The sequence below is a fragment of the Heterocephalus glaber genome, unplaced genomic scaffold, assembly GCF_053883595.1.
Source record: "Heterocephalus glaber isolate CG9 unplaced genomic scaffold, H.glaber_assembly_v1.0 deba00001472, whole genome shotgun sequence".
Taxonomy (NCBI): Eukaryota; Metazoa; Chordata; class Mammalia; order Rodentia; family Bathyergidae; genus Heterocephalus; species Heterocephalus glaber.
In genome coordinates this window covers 76,468,683-76,494,149 of record NW_028258315.1, presented here as the reverse complement: position 1 = coordinate 76,494,149, position 25,467 = coordinate 76,468,683, and the positions used below count along the sequence as shown (strand labels likewise).

Below are 25,467 nucleotides of genomic sequence, written 5' to 3'. Positions count from 1 at the left end.
TTGAATTCCATGATTTCCCACCAGAACTAACCAGTCAAAATGGCTTTTGAGATGGAAAAACTCTTCATAACTATTGCAGACAAAATTTTTCTTTGCTTTCCACACCTAAAGCTTGCGGCATCCCTAGGTGGTGTTCAGTGGATTGGGAAAGCCCCCCAGGAGTGTCCTTCACCTGAGCTCTGCCCTTGTATTTTTTTCTTGCTTAATCTCCTGCATCTTCTTTAGCCCTTTTCTTCTGCTGCTCCCTTTCCTCTCCTTCTTCTCCTCTGCAGGTAATTAGGATTATGTCCCTCTCAATTGAAAGTAAAAATCACAAAAACAAATAACACTGGAGGCTTCTGACTTTCTGGTTCCTCTTTCTCCTTTGTTCCTTCTTCTCTTTGATCCTACTTTCCTCCTTCCCTTCCACAAATACCTGCTGTGTGCCAGGCAGGCTCTGTGAGCCAAGCAGGCTGAAATCCTGGCCCTTGTAGAGCTGACCTACTGGATGGCAGGGCGACAGACAAAGAGCAAGCACATGACCAAATTAAACAGTCTTAGGCGCTGCAAAGAAAAGTAGAATCAAAATCAAGGGACAGAGTATGACTGTGTGGTAGGGTCTGGTTTTTCTAGCACATTAGGGAAACAGGTAACCTTTGAAGAGACCTAAATGGACCTTCCAAGCCAGAACCAATCACCAATCAGCATGGGGCAACCGAGAAACAGTACAGTTTAAAGGCCACGAGGCAGGGGCAGCCCTGAGAGTGAGGAATAGCAAGTGCCTTAATTACTTTGTCTTCGCTGAGACACAATACCCAGGACTCACAATTTAAAAGAGGAAAGTTTTATTTTGGCCCACAGTTTGTAGAGGTTTCAGTCCATAGTCAAGTGGCTCCAGGACAGGGCAGCATGGCAGAGGAGAACTGCTCACGACACGGCTTAGGAAGCAGAGAGACAGAGAGTGAAGGGAGGAGTGGGGAAGAGAGAAACCCTTCCAGGCCACATCCTCGGTGACCCAGCTCTTCTGACCAGATCCCACCTCCTAAGAAGTCAGCTGGGAACTCATCAGTGGACTAATCCCTGGTCATTACCATGCCCCCACGGTACAATCACCTCCCCAAAGCCCCTTGAGGCTATAACAGCAGGCCATGAGTGTGCCTGAAGGGGAGGGGATAAGAGGGGCAGAAGGACCTGGGGTCAAGGGAGAAAGTGAGATCCGAGGTCACATGCAGATTTTCATTCTCAGTATCATCAAAATCCCTCATGGCATGAGCAGAGGCATGCCATGGTCTGACTTCTGTTAGATAAGTGTTTCCTAAATACTTACTGTGTGCTGGACAGCGGGAGATGAGTGTCTGCCCTACCCAGCGTTGTCCTGCCCCCGTTTTTACCAAGTACTCATCTCCCCTGCTCCACCCTGCCCACCAGGGCGTGGATCTCGCCCCCTCCGCTTGCCTCTGCTGTTGATAGTGGCTGTAGGTGTGTGCTCGGGAGCCAGTTTGCCTGGATTCAAAATGTGGTTCTGCTGCCATTTAGTCTTGTGACTTTGAGTCAGGTACTTCCCCTCTGAGAGCCTGTTTCAGCATATTTAAAATGGTGATATCAGAAACTTCCTTGAGGGTCTGGAGCACTGTCTGGCATATTACAGGCCTCACTCATCTTACATGTTGTTATTAAGTTCAGTACATCTTCACGGGTTCTGTTATCTACATTTTTCAGATGAACTAGCAGAGGCCTGAGTGGAAGCCAAAGGCCCATAGGGTCCCCTGAAGTCGGGAGTCAGCCTCGGCTAAAGGGAGGTAAAATTTGCTTTCATGAAGGCAGAAACTTGAGCAGTTTTCTGATGAAAATGATCTGCTTTTCCAGAAGTTGTTCAGAGTCTGTGGTGGAGACTTAGGTTCAATATGTAGCTCTAAGTTTTACCGTGAAATTAAACCATGTAGCAATACAATGAGAGGCACCGATTCACTTATAACTCAAAAGACAGTTTGAATAGCAGGCCACCTGGCCACTCAGGTTTGTAGGTGAGTGTCTTGCCTCCCGGAACCAGGACTCCAGGGTAGCCTGCATGGTTGGGGCTGACCCATGTCTACACAAGCCATTGCCCATATTTCCCCACACAGGAACTGTGGAAGTGGGGCTGGCTGCCTCTATTTGCCAGCATAGAAGCTGCCCTCTGTCCTGCCCTGTGCAGGCACCTCTTTCAGGTCACTCACTCACCTCTAGTCACTTCTTGAATCTCTGCAAAGCTCTTCCTGGCCAAAGGCCTTTGCACATTCAGTTTCTTGTGTATAGAGTCCCCAGGTAGTCTTCTCCTGCCGCGCCTCACCACCAGCTGCTGCTCATCAGTTTAAATGCCATGTCTTCAGAAAAGCTCTCCCTGAACAGCGCTTGGTTCCCTCCCTCACGCTGCACTGCTGGGCTCTCTCGTTGCACTGAAGACATCATGTACTTGGAAACCTGTTGACCAGTGTCTTCTAACCTGGGCTGTCACCCATAGGCCGAAAAAGAGGCAAGCAGAGAGTATTGTGGATGGTGGGTGGGTGAACAGATAAGCAAGTGAGTTAGGCGTGAAAATTCAAATTCCAGCATGTGCACCACTTTCCAAATGTCACATCTGTGTAGGCTTCCAGTGTGGGGTCTTGCCCTGTGGGATCCCTGGCTTCCCTGGGTCCTGCCACCCGCTACCCTCTTTCCCCCAAGGAGATACTCCCATACCAGTCACAGCAGCACCTTGTTTCTGATGACGAAGAAGTGACTGCCTGCCTGACTTCCAAACATGATTTGTGACTCCTGCAGTCCTAGAGACCATATGGCTCTGCAGCCAGAGGGGTGTTCCCAAGTGAATTGGTGCCTCCCTCCACCTCCCAGGGACCCAAAAGAGAGGAGACCATGGCTTATCTTAGGAAATGCTTAGTACTGAACTATCAGGAAACAGCATCTGGAGCCGTGCTGTCCAGGTCGGCAGCACGGGTCACCTGTGGCCAGTGAGCACCTTGAAACAGACAGACCTGGTCTGAAGTGCTGCAATTGCCAACTAAACACTGCAGTTCATATTTCATACTTGGAAATGTAACATTTCTCCTTAATGTTTTTCATATTGATTACATATTGATGCCATTTTTTATATGTTGGGTAAAAAGTATACTACAAAATAATTCCACTTATTTCTCCTAACATTTTTAACAAGGGGCCAGTAGAGTACGAGACTAAAAAGCAGCAAGAATAACAAGAGAGTCCTGCCATAAGCAGTTCATTTCCTTCTCAGGAGACACACACACACACACACCCGCTTTGTGCTGCTATGCCATGGGCTGCTTCTGGCAGCAGATCCCACTGGGAGAATATACTGCTCTCATTAGATCATCACAGCAAGTGCTATGTGCCCCGTACGTGTCATTGTTGTTATCATGCTCAATCTTTCCCACAAGCACTTGGGGAGAAATAGTCAAATCAGATCACAAACCTGCCCACAACTTGCCAAACACAATCAGAGTAGAAACCAAGATGGGGGAGTAATTTGAGCTTTCTCTTTTGCCAAAAACCCACAGTCCTTGGATCACCACCTCAGGGGTTTTCAGGGTGGGCAAGAATGAGAGGGAATCCATTCCCTTTATTCAACAAATACTCGTTAACCACTTACTGTTTGGCTGGACTCTATCTTACATGCTAAAGGCATAGCAAAGAGCCAGACCAGTCAAGCACAGTCTCACTCTCAGAGCTCATAGTCAAGAAGGAAAACAGGCCAGTAAGCCCAGATAGTAACAAGTACAATGAAGAAAGTAAAACAGGGTGGTGTCCCATACTATGGACTACTACACAGCAAAGAAAAGAATGGGCTACTGCTGCATGTGCAACATTTAAGCACAAAATATGAATATTTAAATTTTTAAAATTTACAGTAAAAGACACATTCCCATGAATCCCCCTTACCTCCAACACACTTATCCCATCATTCTTGCCACTATCTAAAGCAGTTCTGAAACTCTTTTTTCATGAGTCTTTGATTGTGCTGTTGTGGCTGCCTCAATGTCCTGAATTAATTCAAAATATTTATCTTTCGTAGTGATTTTGACTTTGGGGAAGAGCCAGAAGTTGCACAGTGCCAGATTCAGTGAATAAGGTGGATGAGAACACAGTAATATTTTCATTTGACTGAAATTACTGTAAATACTTTGAATCGATTCAGGACACTGACTAGCCACATCTGCCACCAAGGAGGAACCTTCAGAACTGCTTCAGAAAGTGGCAAGAATGAAGGGATGAGGCGAGGGGATTAATGACAATGTCTTTTACTGTAATAACTATTTAAACATATACTATATATTGTGATCACCCCTTATACTAAACATGAGGGAATGTCACAGACATAACAGTGAGTAAATAAAAGACATAAAATAGAATATACTGTAGGATTTCATTTGCCTTAGTTCAACTGGAAAGACCGATCTCTAGGAACAAACTGCAAAATAATGGTTACTTTTTAAGAGAAGGTTTGGGAGGTACTAAGGGAGCCTCTATGTCCTAGAAATACCTGTATCTTAATCTAGGCAGTGGTTATACAGGCCTATACCTAGGGAAAATTTATTAAGCTTTATTATGGATGTTTATGTGCACCTAAAGTTTTGTATGTCATTATCTACTACTGGGTAATATATAACCACAAAACCTAGCAGCTTTAAAAAATGAACATTATTATCTCACACAGTAACTATGGGCCAGGAATATAGTGCCAAGTTAGCTGGGCCAGGGTCTTTCATGAAGCTGCAAGTCAGGACACCAGCCAAGGCTTCTGTCCTCTGAAGGGTTAACCAGGATTGACAGTGTGCTGCCACAGTGGCTTGCCTTGCAAGTCCATGCTGAGTATTGACAGGATGGTTTGGTTCTTACCTGTCCATGGAGGCTGCCAGAGTATCCATGGGACGTATCACCTGGCTTCTTCCAGAGCAAGAGATTCGAGAGACTGAGGGAGGAGGAAGCCACAATGCCTTTTATGACATGGTCTCCATCCTTTCAAGGGAAGACTATCAAAGAATTTGTGGACACACTTTAAAACCATCACACATATTACAACTCAATTTTAAAATAATTTTATTTCATATTCCAAAATGAAAGTGATGTTAGAAAATCATGGGTTTTAGAAAAAGGTGATGGTTAAGCTGAACTTTGAATAACGAGTCAGCAGGTAAAGATCAAGGGACAAGTACTGAAGGAGAGGGAACAATGGGCCTTGCAGCAGCAGTGACTTATTGGAGATTCACAGAGAAGACAAATCTGGCCCAAAGTCAACAAGCAAGGAAAAATGAGAGCAGGTGACATTGATGAGGTAGGGGAAGCCATAGAAGCCACAGTGAGAAGTTAGATGTTATTCTAAAGATGACTACAAGTCCTTGGAGAGGAGGGAGTTAGCTAGAACAGTTTTCCTCTGATGAACATTTTGAGCAGCGTGCTCTGGCTGCATAGTATCTTAGCAGGAATGGAAAGACAGGATAAGGGAGGCCCTTTCCAGGGGACAGATGGTGGTAGGTTGGTGGAAAAGTACCAGTCTCAGCCTCTGGGTCCCACATGCATTTTTCCAGAGCTCTAGCCTCGAGCCTCTGAGCTGCTCAGAGGACATGCACAGAACACACTCATCCAAAGCAGCAGGGAGATTCAAAGTTGTCTTTGGTGACAGCTGGAAGAAAGGGTTTTGTCCCAAAGAGGAACAACTTTGAGCATCAACATGGAACATTGTGTCATTCCATATGGTCCTCCTTGGGTGAGTCAGCCTTGCCCAGAGTCAGCAAATAGAGATCAAGAGACAAGCATTGAAAGCAGAGGGAAGAGCAGGCCTTGCAGCAGCAGTGACTTGTAGAGATTCACAGGAGTCATATCTGGCCCAAGGTCAATGCTTCATGAGACCCGCATGCTGGTCTTTCCAGAGAAGATACCCGCCTTTCAAACAACGAGTGTTTTTATCCTGGAAAAGAACTTGTGATTGCCAGGGGCATCTGACTTCAGTGTGACAAAGTGAAAGAAAGTACAGTACTCGGTTCCTCTGCAGGGGCAGGGCTGGCCAGAAGCTGTGAGGACACGTGCTACACACTGGCCCACCCTGTTGCAGGACAGAGGAAGGAGATTCCTCAGATAAAAGACAGCATTAGGTGCTGCCTTTTCAGGCCTCCTACATCCCTCTCTGGGTATGCCATTTGGACTTGATCTAGAATTTTCTAGGGGGAAAGGCAGTAGGACACAATGTAAATGCTTCATCAGAACCCAGGTATTTTCCGACTTTTGAGAAAGAAAATCCTTCAGAATAGAATAGTTTGTGTGCTGCAGTTTGAACTTGAATTTCCAAGTGAGCAGTTGACAACGTGCAGATACTTAGTCCCGGTCTTTTGTTCCTTTCCATCAAATCCTGTTTCTTTTATTCTTCGGGGAACAGATCTCATGCATGCATACCGTGGCAGCATGCTAGGGCACAAAGTTATTTACTATCTATTTGATCTAACACTAGAACCATGCCTGGAAATTTTGAGCCCACAAACACCAAGCATACTAACTTTGATTGTCACATGATGATTCCTGGGGTGAGCAGTCATGACTGCTTCCAGGCAGCTGAATGAACTTCAGGCTGGAGACTGCCAGACCTGTGACCCAGGCTCTGGCACTATTCCTGGCGTGATCCTAGGCACCTCACTTCATCTCCTGGAGCTTCCATGGGAATGTAAAATACATACCCAATGACAACTTGGCTTCCTTACTGCTCTGATGGGAATGGCTTTGAACCCCCACCAGGTACCAAGATGAAGTGAAACAGGCCAGCCAGCTGGGGTCCCAGAGGAAGCAGTTGGGCTGAGAAGTCCCTGGACAGCTATGAGGTGTAAAAATCACGCTCCATACAAAGATGATAAATTATTCTGATATTTTGATAACCATTTACATTCATGATTTCATAATGAGGTACTTTCCAGTGCACTGTGTCAGTTGATCGTATAATAGGAATGTGAAGGAGTTTATCCTGATTTAGATGTTTCAGCATCTTTCTCCATATAAAGTGAAGTGCCTACTTCCAGGCCACAGGCACAACGGTCCCCTGGCCAGGGGACAACAGAGGCTGATAACCACATCAGTACTGGGCAGAGGTCATCTGACCTCAGGTGTGTGAGTGTAGATATCTATGGAGCAGTAAGTTAGGGAACGGCTCAGGAAATGGGCTCAATGAAGTCATGCTACCTCATGGTTATGTGACCTAGGAGAGGCTACTCAGGTTTCTCTCCTTATCTGTAAAGTGGGGTAATAGTACTAAAGTCATGGGTTTTTAGAAGAAATAGTTTATTAAAGTGCTTAGCACAGGACATGGCATATAGCAGGTAATCAATGAAACATTAGTTAACCTGTTTCAGGGGTGAGAAGTGCTAATCATTCACTCTTTGCCTCATGAGATTCTAGCCAGTGAGACACAGGAGAGTCAGGTTTTTGCTAACAGTCCCACAACTCACCTTGCAAGGCATCCTGGTGCTTTCTTCCATATCTGGTACTGGAGTCTTGTGTGTTGTAGGAGGGCCATTTCCTACCTCGGTGTTGTCTTCGAGTTTCAGAATTCATCAGGAGAACATGAGCATGTGACCTTTGTAGTGTGACTGTCCCGCTCCTGGTTCACGTGGGCCAGAGGATGTGAGGCTCTTGTTGATCACATCACCAGTAAACTAAGATGGTCTTCTCTATGGGAAGTGGCCTTTCTCTAGCCCTTATCACTTTCCTGACTAGAAAGATTTGACATCCTTAATCTAGGAACTCTGGTAGGAATATGGACAGAATGGAGGGGCTTTTGGATGAGGGGGTCCCGTGTCTTCCTCGGAGAGCCCTCCCTCTGCACATGACTAACTGGAAGAATTCAGGCCTTTATGATACCAGCTGCCCTCCAGGTTGATACCACGGTGGACAGTCATGGGGGCTAACCCTAGTCAAACTGAGTATCTGGGTCTGGAAAAAAAACCAAAACCCTGAATTCCTCTATTTATTCACTTCTGTCCATGTTGCAGTTAACTTTTCTCTGTGCTTTTTCAGCACTGAGGCTTTTTCTGAGGGAAATGTCATGTATGGAGACCTGGTTTACAGAGGACCTTCACCATTGTTGGTGTAGAAAAATGTGGTTCTAGGTGGCTAAGTGCTATGTAATGCACAGAGCTCCTTACCAGCAGTAGGGTTTTTACAGTCATGCGTACACGAGACAGAATGGACTATGTTAACAAGGTGTTTTCAAGTTTACTGTTCTTTGAGCAAGACCTAGAAGCACAGTAGAGTGAGCAGTCTTCCTAACAGAAGTGCCTCAGAATGGCCAGGGAGATGATGTATCAAGGGCACATGAGGTAAGACTGAATGATTGTGGCAGTGACGGAGGCTTTTTGCCTATAGAAATCCTGCCTACATTTCGGGTTGAGATTGAAATGCCACCTCTTCTCCATGGATATGTTCTTGATTTTCTCTTAACTGTACTAGAGCTTTCCTTCTGAACTCCCTAGTACCCACCTCGTTCTACTCCTCTGCCTTATAGTATATGTGTGTGTGTGTAACTGTGTGATCAGAGGCATCATGGAAGAGGGATCCCAACTCGGCTCTGAGTCAGATTCAATTACATGTTAACTGTGTGAGACTGGGCACATCAGGCAGCCTCTCTGAGCCTTTGCTCCCTGATCTGTGAAACATTACTTTTTCAAGTTGTTTGGAAGACTGAATATAGATAATGTACAATACTTGTGATACACTAGGCATTTAATACATGATAGGTACTTTTTTAAGACTATAAACTCTTAAATGAATTACTTTTCATTACAAAGTTACTTCTCAAAATTTCTTGTATCCTATTCACTAAATAACTTCAGCCCTACATTTGGCTTTTGTAGTCTTAATGAAAGAGCTGGAGAATTCAATATCCCCAAAACAGGGCAGACTACCTCATGGGATATAGGATCTCCTTGGAAATCTACATCTTACAGTACTTTGCTTGCTTACAACTGATGCTGTCAGGTCAGGCTAGTACAGATGACTCATGACATATATACTTTTTTCTTCCAGATTCTTAGAATTTGCACCAGATATACCCCAGAACAAGACACCATGACTTTTTCAGATGGCCTTACCCTAAATCGAACTCAGATGCACAATGCTGGATTTGGTCCTCTGACTGATCTTGTATTCACCTTTGCCAACCAGCTCCTGCCTTTGGAAATGGATGACACAGAAACAGGCCTTCTCAGTGCCATCTGCTTAATCTGTGGAGGTACCAGCTACTAGACAAACCTTCATATGATCCCATGAAGAACTTACAATTTATAGGAAATTCCTAATCTCCATTTTGGAGTTATTTTGCATGGGGGATGGCATGTGAATAAAGCATACAGGCCTGGGTTTCTTATACTTCTCCATATTGTTATAATGAGTAATGGTATTTGGAATCCTTTTTGCTCTGAAAGAAATGTCAGAATGCTATTTCTCCAACTGCCATAGGTCTTTTTTTTAAAGGCATTTTTAAACTATTGTCAAAGGAATTTCCTGGAGACATTTTAATGATAACCCAAAGGACTTGCATGCTCTGCTAATATAGTGGCTAGGAATACAAGGTTTTGCCTGGGCACCCCCACCCATCCTTGGAGGACTGAGATAAAACATGGCCCCTGCTGGCTCACAGAGGCTCAATCTCAAGTGGTTAAAAGGTAATGGTTTTAACTAAGGGGCAGATTTACCTGACTTTTATTATATCCCCCTGCTCAAGGTGTTCTCAGTTCAATTCAGTACTGACATCTCCTGGTCACAAGAGGTAATTCATTCTTCGGGACAAAAGCAACCAGGCATCAAATGTGCTTTGGACTGACAAGGGGGACAGTTACTTATATTTAAATTAGTATGAAATTAAATCAACAAATAGTCATAATATAGTAGGAATAGAAAACAAGGAAGTGGGGAAATGGGCAAAAGTCATCTAGCCTGGAAAGCACACAGCCCTTTCTGTCCTGATACTGTTTAATATTTTTACTGTTCTCTAGACCGTCAGGACCTTGAGGAACCAACAAAAGTAGATAAGCTACAAGAACCACTGCTGGAAGCACTAAAAATTTATATCAGAAAGAGGCGACCCAGCAAGCCTCATATGTTTCCAAAGATATTAATGAAAATCACAGATCTCCGCAGCATCAGTGCTAAAGGTAGGTCTACAGTCACAGGATGAAGTTGATGGCCTTTCTGGCTGTGTTTTGTAAAAATCACATGTTTTAATTCAGCATATTTAGTAGCTGCTTTTTCTTTTAAGTTTTGGAATTTATCTCTCATTAGAACTAAAGGGATAAAGTAGCACTTCTCCGCTAAAGAAAAGAAAACCCTACTCAGTTCTTGAGCTCCTTCTAAGAGCTTTGTCTCTAGCATAGCATTAAGACTAGAAACAAAAATCAGATACCAGTACTCAATGATCTTAATAAATTACCAAGAATTTTACATTTCAGATGTTTGATTAGAAAAATACTGCTTTCAAAATAAGGTACTATGACACTTTTATTTTCTGGTTTCATATATTTCACCCCAGATTTCCTGACATCTGTTTATATAAATTTGATTTTAGTTTTTCTGTAAGATCTAAACTCCAGGAAAAATGAATGGTACTTAGGGATTAATGTGGTCATTGCTCTTAAGTACAGGCGGATTTACTTCTGCACACTTCCAAGCTAAGGAATTCTTGCTTTCCTGAGAGGAGTAAATATTCTTTGCCTAGTGATTTTCAGCAATTACAGAAGTGCCTACAGCCATATCACAAGCCATATCACAATTGAGTGTTAGAGTAGGTTTTTTCTGTGTAGACAGACAATTCAGCAGCTATTCCTACCAAATGTACTGTTATTTGTCACTCTCCTTCCCCATTAGCATACTCTGTACCCTGAAAACCTTGGCAAGTCAAGGGATAAACTACATTTTGGAAAGTGCTTAAAAGCACAGTGAACTTGTCTGAGAATCACTTTCAATTCTTGAGCTCCTTTTAAGAGGATTCTTCAGTGAGAAATTCCAATTTTATCCCTACTTGGGATTAACAAAAGCAAAGAGCAGATATCAGTGCTTGACCAGTGTAATTATGAATATGAGACCTGTAATTTTAAAACTGAGCTTAACATTCTCTATAGCTTGTCTAGTGATAGCTTACATAATTTATGGAAATACTCAATAATTTGTCCTAGTACAGTATAGCCACCAGTCACATGGTTCTCAAGCACTTTAAATTTGGCTACTGTGATTGAGACAGTTTTTCTAACTGTATTTAACATATTTAAATTTAACCACTTATGGCTAGTGGTCACTGTATGGGATAGTACAATGCTAAATCAGGGTGTTGAAAATCACCACGCATTGACTAGTCAGTTCCTCCATTTGTCTGTTGCATTTTTAAGATATATTTTTTTCTGGTCTTTTACCATGAACTTCTCTTTGTAAATTATGTTGACTGCCTGAGACATTGGAACTATGAAATTTAAACATGTTACCATATCTGTGCTGCTTTTCCATAAAGTAAAAATGTTTTAACTACTTACCAGTCCAATTATTTAAGTACAGGAAGACCAAAAATTATTTTTTGTCAATTTTTATAAGGTAAGAGGAAATGTAAAAAAAGACAACTCTATCAAATTTACTCAATACAAAAATTGACTGATTGAAATGACATCTGCCCAAGCAATGCTCAGGCTAGCCAGTACATAAACAACAGTTTAGCCCAAGTGTCGTTTGGGCAGTGTATTTAAGTGGCTAGTGTAAAATTACGGTGGCCCCTAAAGGGCATTGCTTTCAAAATTTTGTTTCAAGAGGAAAAGTAGTATCAGCTGTCTCTTCCATAAAAGATCAAACAGGCTCTCTCCAATAGTAAAGAAATCCTGTGTCAGCACACTGTGACCCTGAACTGGTTAAGAACCTCATCTGACTTCACAATTCAGTATGGATTTCTGGTGGCTGCAGTTCCCATTCTAAATATACTTATGTTTGTGTTTATGAGAGCTACAGTAATAAATGGAACCTTTTCAGCAAAGACAAAACCCACTTGATATCTATACAGTATTTGATCATTCAGAAGTCTGAGGAAACACACTAAAGTAGAAAGTTGGTCCCTTTTCATCTGAAGTTCTTAATCAGATTTCTATTATCTTTTTAAAAGGTGCGGAACGAGTAATTACCTTGAAAATGGAAATTCCTGGATCAATGCCACCTCTCATTCAGGAGATGCTGGAGAATTCTGAAGGACATGAACCTTTGACTCCAAGTTCAAGTGGGAACACAGCAGAGCACAGTCCCAGCATCTCGCCTAGCTCAGTGGAAAACAGTGGAGTCAGTCAGTCACCACTGGTGCAATAAGACAATTTCTGGCTACTTCAAACATTCCCCAGTACCTTCAGTTCCAGGATTTAAAATGCAAGGAAAAACATTTTTACTGCTGCTTAGTTTTTGGACTGAAAATACATTAAAACTCAACAAGGACCAAGAAGTTTTCATATGTATCAATATATATATACTCCTCACTGTGTTACTTACCTAGAAATACAAACTTTTCAGATTCTAAAAATCAGCCATTTCATGCGAACAGAAACTAGTTAAAAGCTTCTGTTTTCCTCTTTGAACAGTCAAGATTGCATGGCAAAGACCCAGTCAAAGTAATTTACCCCTGGTTAAGTTTCTGAAGACTTTGTACATACCGAAGTACGGCTCTGTTCTTTCTATACTGTATGTTTGGTGCTTTCCTTTTGTCTTGCATACTCAATAACCAAGACACCAAGGTTATGAAATAGACTACTGTACATGTCCACCTAAGCTTCAAAACATAACTGTCTTGCTTTTATGGAATAATCAAGACCTCAAGGTAAGAAAATAGGACTATTGTACAGTATGACAGGACTAAAGATATTCTAATTTAGTTAGTATGGAAGCTTGTCCTTGCTCTTTTTGATGCTCTCAAATTCCATCTTTTATTTCATATTGCCCAGTAAAAGTATACAAATTCACTGTACTAGCAGAAGAGAATTCTGTATCAGTGTAACTGCCAGTTCAGTTAATCAAATGTCATTTGTTCAACTGTTAATGTCACTTTAAATTAAGTGGTTATTACTTGTTTAATGACTTAACTACACAATTTTTTTAAAATGCTACATTTTTACAGTAATGATAGCCTCCAAGGCAAAAACACTTTTCAGTGTTAACAAGTTTTTGTTTACCTGTTCACAAGCCATTAGGGAAATTTCATGGGATAATTAGCAGATTGGTCTACCCCAATGTTAACTCTAGTGTCCTTCTTGATTCATGCCTGATCCTGGGATTGGTTTTTTCCCAGTCTTCTTGATGCCAAGGGGCAAACATTAACTCCCTAAGGCATGAGCTTAGAATCTGCCTCCTTTGACCTTGTTCAATCACTATGAAGCAGAGTGAAAGCTGTGGTAGAGTGGTTAACAGATAACAAGTGTCAGTTTCTTAGTTCTCATTTAAGCACTAGTGGATTTTTTTTATATTAGCAAGTCTGTGATGTACTTTTCACTGGCTCTGTTTGTACATTGAGATTGTTTAACAATGCTTTCTATGTTCATATACTGTTTACCTTTTTCCATGGAGTCTCCTGGCAAAAAATAAAATATATTTATTTTAAAAGTGTGTGAGACCTTTAACTACTTCTGTAAAGAGACAGAACACAGTTCCATTTTTAATGTTTAAATTTCATTTCAAAAAGCAGGTCTGTAGTCTGCAAACATGACAATTAAAATCTGTGCTAGTGCATGGCAATCTATAACAATTCTACTAGCCAATTAGACAGTACATGACATTTCAATGAGTAAAAAAGAGCATAAAACTATGTGTAAGAACAAAATGTTAAAAGGCCTACCACAATAAAAAACCATCAATTACATCATCACATTAAAATAAGCCAGATGTACAAAAGTCTGAGACAGAAAAGACAAAAGGACAACACAAGGTACTTGTTAAAATGTTTGTGCTCTTGGGGCACTTAATTAAACATTGCAAAATCAACATCTTCTTCATCAGACTCTGCAAAATATTTTACTTCTTTCCTAGCCCGACCAGTCCGTGGCAGAGAAGGTGGGTCAGAAGTGAAGTCTGAGGGGAAGATGTCCACATCTGAATCCTGATCAAAAGATGTTTTCTTCGGTTTCTAGATATTAAAAACACATACATACACAGATTTATAAACCCCAAAGTTAATGAAAAGACTAGTTTCAAGAACTGTTATTCCATATACTATACTTAATGTGTAAAAGCAGAATCGTTAAGATATAAAAATAAAACAAAAGACTCAATAGCTTTTCTCTATATCAATAATGAACTAGCTGAGAAAGAAATAAGGAAAACAAGTCCATTCATAATAGTGCAAAAAGTACTTAAGGGTCAACCTAGTAAAAATTAAAGAACACTGGAGGGAAAAAAAAAATGACACTAGAAGATGGAAAAGCCTCCCATATTTATGGATAGGCAGAATTAATTTTGTTAAATTGGCCACATTACCAAAAGCAATCTACAGATTCAGTGACATTCTACAGAACTAGAAAAAACAATCCTAGAGTTCATATGAAAACACAGAAGAGCCAGGATAGGCAAAGCACTCCTAAGCAAAAACAGCAAAGTTGAAGGAATCACAAAATAGTACCTAATTTCAGGCTATACTACAAGGTCACAGTAACAAAACCAGCATAGTACTGGCACAAAGACAGACACATAGACCAATGGGATAGAATAGAGGGCACAGAAACAAACCCACACAATTACAGCCATCTGATTCTTGACAAAGGAGCCAAAACCATAAAATGGAAAAATGACAGGCTTAACACGTGGTGCCGAGCGCTCGCTTCAACAGCACTAAAAACAAATGGCGCTGAGAAAACAGAATATCCAGATATAGAAGACTGAAATGTTATCCCTCTCTCTCACCCTCAAAAGGAATCAAACCTAGGCACAAGGTCTGAAACTCTGAAACTACTAGACCATAACACAGGGGAAACACTTGAAGACACAGGCACAAAGACTTCCTCCAATAGCACAGAAAATAATGCAAAGAATCAACAAATGAAAAAAAAAGAATCAACAAATGGAACTACATCAATTTAAAAATTTCTCCACAGCAGGGAAACAACCAATAAAGTGTCTATAAAATGGGAGAAAATCTTTGCCAGCTATTCAGACAGAAAATATCTAGAATATTTAAAGTCAAAAGGCTGAACACCGAAAAAAAGCAATAAATGGAGAATTGAAAGACACTTCTAAAATAAGTACAAATGGCCAATAAATGTATGAAAAGCTGTCCTACACCTTTTAGCCATGAGGGAAATACAAATCAAAACTACTGAAATTCCATATCACCCCAGTCAGAATGACTATCATCAAGAATATAAAAAAACAAGTGCTGGTGAGGATGCAGAGTGGGGGTAAGGGGTTTCTAACATGGTTGATGGGAATGTAAATTAGTATATCCCCTATGGAAATCAGTATGGAGGTTCCTCAAAAAAATAAAGATAGAGCTATACCATTTGACCCAGCTATACCACCCCTTGGTATATACCCAGAGGAATTAGTCTGTATGGTATAGGGATACCTTCATATTCATGTTGTTGTGGCACAATTCACAATAGCCAAGATATAGAATCTGCCTGCGAAACCAACAGATAAATGGATAAAGAAAAAAGTGGCATATATTCACAATGGAGTTTTATTTAACCATAAAGAACAAAATTACAGTGTTTGCAATAAAATGGAGTTCATGTTAAGCAAAACAAGTCAGACTTAGACAAGCATTATGTGTTCTCCCTAATATGTGGATTCTAAAAAAAGATGACATGAAAATAGCAAAGATTTATTATACAAGAGGAAGAGGAAGAGCAGTGGAGAGAGGTTGTAAAGGAGGACAACAGGGGGATGAATATGATTAAAATATACACACTGAAACCCAGTATTTTGTAAAATTAACAGGCACTAATAAAAATACATACATAATTGGGGGGTTACTGGGGATTGAACTCGGGACCTTGTGCTTGCAAAGCAAGTAGCGGCACCACTGAACTAAATCCTCAGCCAAAAACTACATTTTTAAGAATCAGAATTATAATGCTAACTAAAGTGTAGAATCAATTTTGAAAGGAAAAAAGGATTAGATATAAGTTGCCACCTTGATGATCTCATGTTTACCAAGTTATAGCCTCAAGAATACAACACCAGTACTCTACAATTATATTATCCAGTAAATGTGCAAAATGCCCAGATTAGTAAAAATTCACTTTGTCTTATTCGTAAGTACATACCAAGAATTCATGGGGAGAAAACAAGATCATGCACAGTAAAAGACACACTATAAGTGTTCATAACCACCAAGGTAGACCAAAGAGGCACAGGTGAGGACTGAATGGAAGTGATCAATGTGGAAAATAGCAAGGCTATATAATCATCTTTGTATTTTTAAATTTTAACAGAAGAGAATGGGGAGGGGCGCACCTAAAACAGTATTTCTGGAGAAAAGTCCGATTCATCAGGTGAACTAGCCACAGTCAAATGAATTTAAAAAGAAATAGTCCAATATTCAGGTAGCATATAACTACTACAGTTCAACAGATGGAACTGCAGATTAAATAGGTTAGTTTATAGCACACTGTTATCAAAAAACTGACCTGGTTATATAAATTTATATATTTCTCTATTGATAAGAGATGTTTAGAGCTGTTAAATAAAATCATGAACTAAAAAGATGCTCTTAATTACCTTGCTTGTTGTTTTGGATGATTTCCTGCCAGGGTTATAATCACCTTCATTTTCAGAGCTAGATGCTTTCCTTTTCTTTGCCCCTCGGCCTTTACCTTAAAAATACAAAAATGTTGTTTCCTCTCAATGCTAAGTACAACATAGGAGGATAAATACCAAAACACAGTTTGCTTCTCTGGTATGTCCAATCAGTGAGGCACTGCAATCTTGTTCTCTGATTAGGATACACAAATGATTCAGCAGGACATTTTATTTCTGGAGTTGACATGACTAAAGAGTATTTTAAAAATACATTTAAACTAGGGAAAATTCTGAAAGACAAATTTTAATGATTAAGCCCTTAATAAATGAAACATTTATTATGCATTTTGCATATGTGGTCTTTTGTGGTCTTTGGGCCTGCAAAGGAAGTCTCTTAGAAAATTTTTAATTGCCAACTTATAGTCCAGTACTTTAAATTTTTTTAATTCATTAAAGTTTATTGATACATTTTAGGTATACAGTATGATGACATTCATCATTGGGAACTTGTACCTGTACATGATGTATCTTGGTTCTTATTTTTTCCCCATTATCCCGCCCTCTGATCAACCCCTCCACCCCTCCCTATTTACAAAGCCTTTGTTTCTGTTTCTTCCTTTTTTCATATTTATTCCTTTCCCTTTTTTCCTTTCCCCTATGCCATGAATTACCAAAAAAGTAATCACATGCTCTTTTATTAAAACCAAATTATTACATAGCTTTAAATGTTCCTTCTCAATTTACTTATCACAGACTAGTGATAAGTAAATTTGTGGATCTCAGTAGTCAGAATGAATCTTCCAGTATTAACCTGACAAATCCATATCCCTTGTCAAACCTAGACTCACTGCATAAAGGATTTTCCTTTTGTTTTGTCTTACCTACTAAACTCTTATTTCTCTTCATTGGAGAAATAAAGGGAAAAGGTAATATTAAGTGGTGGCCAATGTTCTGCATCCCACAGTGATCCCATAGTGATGCCAAGAAAATAAAGTGAAACTAAATTGCAATTCTAAATCTTAAAAAATTCCTCGAAAGCTATGACCTAGATATTACTTGTAAGAAAAGGCAGCCTAAACAATCTTGAGATGTCATGACTTTCCAAGTGAATCAATGAAATTGCATTTTTAAATTTATAAAGGTTCCAAACCATGCATATCTTAAGTATTGACCTCCCCAGTCTCTAGAATTCTTTTCCACCTTCCCATTCTCCCTGTTTTAAATCTATGGCTCCTTATCCCAACCACTCATTTAAGATGTAAAATAAACACACTGATGAAAATATTCCTCAGTTGTGTAAAAGGTTGAGCAGCTACTCTCAGAGGGTTATCCTGTCCTACATATATTTTTCAAAGTATCTTTAAGGGCTTTCCAGATTCTGGAGGCAAAGACGGAGTGCTAAGAAGAACTTGTGCTGGATCCTTGTGTGGCCCTGAGCTACTTTATTTCCTACATGAGGAAAAAGTTATGGCCTAAGAGTCCTAAAGCAAGGACTCTTAGCCACTCCAAGGAGTGTCACACTTTAATGTCAAGTCCTATCTGCCTTTCTAATAACTTTCAGTGAGTCAGTTGTAGGGGTCTTTAAACCATTCTTAGGTATTCATTCTTACTTAACCCAGCTGGGTCACAATACTGGTAAAAAGCGTGACTGGACTAAACTGATCTTATTTCCATTGGATTCTAATTCAGCACTGATCCTTAGACATACTGTTTATTAAGGATTAAAGCAATTTAAAATAGGTACCCAGTCTCTAAATTCAATGTCATAGAAGAAACAATCTTTTCCACATGGCATATGTTAAAGAGTAATACAAAGATAATCCTCACCTTTTGGTGTTGCAGTCTTCTTTGGAACGCCAAATTCTGAATCTGAGTCAGAGTTTATAGTTTCCACTACTTTCTTCTGCTTGGGGGCTCTCTTGGATTTAGAAGCTGTATCCAAAGGTGGCTTTCCTATTAAGTAAATATCCATTTCATATGTCAATATACTTACCAATAAACCAAGCTGAAGTGAGTTCTATAAGAATGGAATTTCTTATTGCTGATAAGAAATTGAGTAGCCTTAAGTAATGAAATGGTTTCTCTCTGCTTGGGGTCAGTATAAAGGCAAACAATTTTTCACAGACAACAAAATGCATTTTATTTAATTATGCATGATTTACTTTTAGACAATTCCACTGAGATATTTTAGGCACAGACCATTAAAAATGAATTAAGAGTGGAGTCATAACAAAAAAGCAACAAGCAATATTAATTATAATTCAAGTACAGCCATGTTAAGAGTTTTAGATTAAAACGATTTAAGGAGAATGCATTTTTAGGGGATTCTCAAGTACAGTGAATTCTCAAATACAATGAATAGAAACCAATTCGCTTCCACTCGAAGTTGAAATTGACTTAACATCTTTATGTGAAAAGAAATATGAAAATCTTAGATAAGAAGACCACAAATATGAGGCCTTCACTTTGTTGTACAGTATTTTGTTTTTTAAATGGACCTTGTTTTTTCAGATTCATCTGCAGTTCTATGTAGAAGTTTAATCACATCTTACTTGAGTAATAAAACAATTTGGAAAAAAAAGTTTCAAATGGACCCAAATCAACTGCAGAATTTTCCATTAAAAAGTAAAAATCAGTGCTAATTCTACAGAAAATGTATTCCCAGTATTGATCTGAGATGCTAGAGATAATAAGGCCCCTCCCAAGTCAATATCAGGAGGAACCTAGCTCCTCATGGTGGTGGCAGCCAAGACCTTGCGGCTCTTTGAGTCTTCATGGCTAAACCTCCACAGGAGCAATAAGGCAGCTTTAGCAACAGTACATACTTGACATAGCTGGGTGAAAGGAACAACATGCTTTTCCTCTGGCAGGGTTTCTAAACTTGCACTGTTAGATGACACTTTCAACTCTACCAGCCAAACACAGGTCAGATAGCTGACTTGTATTATGGACTGACTGCCTTTTTGCTGTAAACTATTGGAACTATAGAATATAATATATGTAACTTGGGTAACAATCCCACAGAGGGACATGATGTGTCCTCTCCTTGAACTATTTTATAGGAATTATATTTTGGGAGGAAACTAGAGCAGTGGGGAGGGGTTGCTGACATCCCTGAAGTCATACTACATGCAGTCTCCTGGCTCAATGAACCCAAAGCGGCTCAGCTACTAGAAATAATCAAATAGGACAGGAGGTTTGATATTCTAGCCTTTAATGTTAAACTCTTAAGTCATTAGGATAAATAGCTTGACTAAAGAAAACAGGATGGTACATCTCAAGAAGTGCTATTTATCAGATGCTTATATGAAGATGATTTTAAGAAAAAGATAATTTAAAGAAAAATTATAAGGTCTTAGTTTGGGTTCCCCAGAAGTAGACCCTGCCAGGTCTCAAAACAAGGATTCAAGAATAAGTGTTGGTTTGGGAGGCAATAGAAAAAGAGTACCAAAATAAAACAATGCAGAGGATGGCTAACAATGGGTAAATTATCAAGCCACTCATCATTTTAGAAGCTTAATCCCCATGGGTGATTTTTGGGGGGGCATACCAGGTATCGAACTCTGGACCTTGTGAGAAAGGTGAAAGAACCACCAAGCTAAATCCCTGGCCCCACCCATGGGTGATTTTTGGAAGCCAGTTAAAACATATCCCAGAGTTAGCTCACTTAAAAGGCAAGAGCTCTGAGCTGTTTATAGACTACCTTTCCTCAATCACTGATCAAGGGCAGCTAAAGGATAGGAGAGTTTTAATACTCCAGAAGAGCTGCAAGAAAAATGTAAACAGTGGCCCATGTGTACTGAAGAGATAAGGGCAACTGGATATAGGTGGGTCACCCAGGGTGTTGGCTATAGCCAATCTCACCACAGTCCTAGTGCACTCAGGGTAATCGGAGAATTTATTATTGTGTTACATTTCATATTCATGTGTCAAGAATGGTATTTTCTGTTGCAGATTTTTAAGATCTTTTCAGGAATAGCTTATGGAGTTTATTTACCTCCTGTCATATGAAGTATATTAATTAAAATTTTTTCAGCAATCAAACCTTTATTTCTAGAGCACAAATAAACCGTTAACTTGTAAACACTGCTAGTACCACTCTTTTAAACTTACATTACTGGACAATGGGATAAACATTTGTTGAATAAACTGGACGTATTAATAGTTTCCTTTTCTGTTAGTTTCATATGTACAAGGATAAAATCATTTTTCATTCATATCATTTTCAATGCCCAGCATATGAAATCCTTAGTAAAAAAAGAAATTTAACTATATATTGTGTACATACTTTCCCATTATATTTTTTAATAAAGCAGTGCTTACAAGAACAAGAGTAAGCATTCATGAATGTTAGATGGGAGATCTTATTCTCTGATGTAAGCAGAGATATTCATTTGCCCACTTAAAAACCCACATTTAACTCATTTGCATCATTTTACAATTTGCACTTCCATTAATTTTGCAGAGATTTACTAAGTGAAGCTGTTTCATGACATACTAATGTCTACTGGAAAAAAAATTTCAGAGAAGCCAGGCATGATGGCATATGCCTGTAATCCCAGAACTCAGGAGGTTGAGGCAGGAGGACTGCCATGAGTTCACGGTCAGCCTAAACTACACAGTGAGACTGTGTCTCAAAAAAAACTAAAACAAACCCAAAACTGTCAGAGAAAAATTAAAAATGTATCTTTAGAAGTCTATTTCAAGAGATCAATCTTTTTAAATTTTTTTATTTAATTGGTATATGTTTGATACATACTAATTACATTCATCTTGAGAAATTGGTATATATATTAGATTTTTAAAGCAAATTACTATTTTTGAAAGCACTAATACTGATCTCCTCCAAAAAGACCCAAGTATATGTCTTAGTACTAATAACAGACTCATGAATTAACTCAGTGTTTGCTAGACAATTTAAAAGCCATGAAAAACAATAACAACAAAACTATATGACTCATAAAGAGAGCATTCTAACTGAAATGACCAATCTCTCCAACAAGGGAATGGAGGCAGGATTGACACAGATACAGAGAATCAGGCAACTAGCAAGTCAAAATTTTATTCTACTTTACAACCTAAGAAGGAGCTTTACTAGAAAGTTATTTACATAGGGCCAGGGATTTAGCTCAGTGGTTCCGCCACTTGCCTCACAAGTGCAAGGTCCCAAGTCTGATCCCTGGTACCAAAAAATAAAAATAAGTAAAAAGGAAAGTTATCTAGATAGCAATGCATGAGATTTTATAATTACAACAGCTTTAACATGTAGTCCTACACTTCTTCACATAATTAACACAAGAGATTCTAATACACATTTACACCTTTTAAGTTTGATACTAAAGTCCAAGTGCAAAATTTCAAGTTATATTAAATTTCCTTTACATCAAATATGTCTACATGGTTTATATAATGCTTAACACAATAAAATGTAAGTACATACCCTTTTTAGCGGCTACTGTTTTACTTGGAACTTTGTCTGTTTGCTTCAGACCAAATGATGGTGAAAAAACAGAAGCAGTATCTTCTTCATTACTGTCAAATTTAGCTGAATCTAAAAATTTCAAAGCTTTTTTTAGTAAAGAGATTCTATAAAGACCTCTGAGTAAACTTTGATTCGTTTAACTGATGACTTCTCTTTAGCTAGATAATTGATCTTGTAAGTTTCTATTTTGTGATCATATAATCCACAATATACAAACAGCTGAAAATAAAAAATATATCAATGTTATACCTCAAAAATGTTAACTATGTTGTGAAACAATACAGAAATGCATAGTGAAATTAATACTGTCAGATGCTAATCATTTCAAATGTATCCCACCTGTTCAAAAATATATACTGAAGATTTTTAAATGGGATATAAAAAAAGCTTTACTGTGATTATTTTAGTAGCTAAACACTACTAACCTTTCAGGAATATCAGTAATAATGTTCAAATCTAAAAGAGTAGTAAACAAATATTCATATTTCTAAATTAATAAATAATTGAAAACTTAAAACACATGCAAGCTTACCTTTAATTTTGTATACAAATTATTTAGACAATCATTTCTTTCCTCCCTCCCTCAAACTATAGCAGGAACTTATACATTTAAGTATTTTTACATAATTATTTTGACATGTTGTCAAAAATCACTATATATCTATATCTATCTATCTATCTATCTATCTATCTATATATATAAAATGTACCATATCTAGGTCTGTATGTATATTAAAAAATACAAGAAAATGGGTCAATTGACCTTAATTCCACACACAAAAGTACAGGGAATAAAAAACATACACCCCAATTAACTTTGTTTGAGGTAGTTTATAGTCTCTCAGCTACTGTAATTTACCCAAAATTCAATCTTCCAAACTTTCTCTTTCATACTTTTTCTCATTATTAAAACACTATAATACACTCTCTCTATATAAATAGGTTAACACTTGTTTGTCCACCTAAATGCTTCCATAATACCTATTCTTATCAATAAGAATTTCTGGGATCAGAAAAGTAAATAAATCCAACTACATGGAACAAAATGTAAAAAAGTAAGTCTTCTACACTCATGAAAAATTCTGACCTAATGATTTATCTGTTTTCTCTCCACCAAACAATACAACAAATGAAAACATTAAAAACATACCATCTTCTGACTTCTGAGAGTATGAAGGAAATGAAAAGAGATTCCCAAAATCCTGATTTTTTTTGTCATGCAAAGATTTTCTATAAGAAAATAGCACAAAGATGACATATTTAAATATCTTATTTTAATCCTAGACTCTGTATAATATGTGTGGCAAGATCATAATCATGGGGAAAAAAATCTTAGTTTTCACTTTTCTCTTTTTCAATTAAGGCCAGGGCAAAAAACTTATGTGTTTAAGCATGTACACATACATGTAAGTAAACCACGTGTATACACATGGATGCAGAGACACACTAGATAAAACAATAATTTAGAGTAAGAATGAAAACTGGACAACAGTTTAAAGTTATTCAAAAATCAGTAAATTAAATTTTATACTTGACAGAAATAATCATTCCAGAAATTAACATCAGCAAATTATCAGCAAAGAAGCAAGGAGAAAGACAGAAAGCTTTTCATAGCAAGCAATAATCCCATTTCTGATCCTAGACTGTAGGTTGGGAGTAACTTCTTGATCTGGTCAAGGCCAAATATCAAGTGGGAAAATACTTTAAAAAGCTAGAAATAGGGCCAGGGAGTTAGCTCAGTGGTTCCGCCGCCTGCCCTGCAAGTCCAAGGACCCGAGTTTGATCCCCCATACCAAAAAAAAAAGTTAGAAATAGTTCATAAACCTCTTATTTGACAGATTAATACTGGCATTCACCAAAAGCAAGAAAAATCAATCAAGGCCAAATCTAGAAAAGAAACAAACTTCCCAATTCAAAAGATTTAATAATTTTTCTCAAAAGCAGTTGTCCAACTATATCCCATGAGCCTACTGCTGATTTTTATAAATAATGCTTTATTGGAATATAGCTACACTAACTTATTTACATATTGCTTATGGCTATTTTCTTGTAACACTTGTGAAACTGTATGACCCACAAAACCTAAAATATTTAGTACTAAGATGTTTATGATAAAGTTTGCCAATCCTTCCTCTACACATACTATAGCAATGGTGGCAAACCTATGGCATGTATGCCACAGCAGGCTATTTGTTATCACTGAAAGCTCTGAAAGGTTCATCATCACTGTACTTATAGCAATAGCTACTAACAATATGTACTCCTTTATGAAGAAAACTACCTAGAATGATTTCTTGAAGCTCAATATAAGATCTTTGACAGATACCTAGAACAACTAATTGTATCATATTACTCAATAGCAGTTGCTTCATACTTACTCTGGAGTAGATTTGCTGGGAGAAAATGTATATTCATCTTTATCCAAGCCATCTGAAGGAATAAATTCATCTTCCCCATCATTTATTATGGGAGATGCTTTAACTTGCAATTCCTCTAAATCATTATTGTCATCATCATCATCATCGGCATCATCATCTTCCTCTTCTGAGAAATCAAATGTGTACTTAGGTCTTTCAGCTAGGAAAAAAAAATGAAATGTTAGCCAGGCATTGTGGCATCCACTTGTAGTTCTAGCTACTCAAAAGGCTAAGGCAGAAATATTACTTGAGCCTAGAATTTGGAGACCAGGCTGGGCAACCGTAGTGAGATCCCATCTCAAACAAAACACCACCAACCACCACCAAAAAAATTAAATTCAAATCCTACCTTCATCCATATGAAATATTTCAAAGTACATAAGAAAAGGACCAATATCTAGAAACTAAAACCTAATAACTCTGGCCACAAAGTGTTAACATCTGTCTCAAACTTTCTAGGAGGCTACGGGAAACGCTGCATATGTCAGGAGAACATAACATGGTGTGATTAACTGATTAGAATGATTACTCAGAAATACTGAGGAAAGTATTCAGTATGGTTTTGTCCCATATGGCCAATGTATAAACAACCACTAATATAAGATTTCCCACTTCTGCAATTACCAGTGACAAGTTTTGCTACTCTTCAAAAAGTGCTAGCTGGGTGTAGTGGTGCATGCCTGTAATCTCAGCAGTCAGGAGGCTGAGGCAAGAGGATCATTGTTGAGTTTGAGGCCAGCCTGGGTTACTCGGTGAGTTCAAGGATAGCCTGAACTGGCTGGCAAGACCTTGTCTCAAACCAAAAGAAAAAAA

The 25,467-nt window shown here is 38.7% G+C and overlaps 2 protein-coding genes across 7 annotated transcripts in view; one reads left to right on the top strand and one right to left on the bottom strand.

The window, feature by feature from the left end:
- Positions 1–13,626, top strand: part of Rarb (retinoic acid receptor beta) — a 784,358-nt gene extending 770,732 nt beyond the window's left edge. For all 5 annotated transcript variants that reach the window (XM_087181442.1, XM_087181443.1, XM_021238713.2 and 2 more), the window contains 3 exons: positions 9,037–9,241; positions 10,005–10,163; positions 12,146–13,626. In XM_087181442.1, the coding sequence (XP_087037568.1) occupies positions 9,037–9,241; positions 10,005–10,163; positions 12,146–12,342 (561 nt within the window). In that variant the 3' untranslated portion in view covers positions 12,343–13,626. The remainder of the gene's footprint in view (positions 1–9,036; positions 9,242–10,004; positions 10,164–12,145) is intronic.
- Positions 13,627–13,667: 41 nt separating this feature from the next.
- The window catches only part of Top2b (DNA topoisomerase II beta), an 85,730-nt gene continuing 73,930 nt past the window's right edge, over positions 13,668–25,467 (bottom strand). For both annotated transcript variants that reach the window (XM_087181440.1, XM_087181441.1), the window contains exons 31-36: positions 24,616–24,814; positions 23,388–23,467; positions 22,196–22,306; positions 18,583–18,708; positions 16,735–16,829; positions 13,668–14,143 (exon numbers count right to left, since the gene is read on the bottom strand). In XM_087181440.1, the coding sequence (XP_087037566.1) occupies positions 13,979–14,143; positions 16,735–16,829; positions 18,583–18,708; positions 22,196–22,306; positions 23,388–23,467; positions 24,616–24,814 (776 nt within the window). In that variant the 3' untranslated portion in view covers positions 13,668–13,978. The remainder of the gene's footprint in view (positions 14,144–16,734; positions 16,830–18,582; positions 18,709–22,195; positions 22,307–23,387; positions 23,468–24,615; positions 24,815–25,467) is intronic.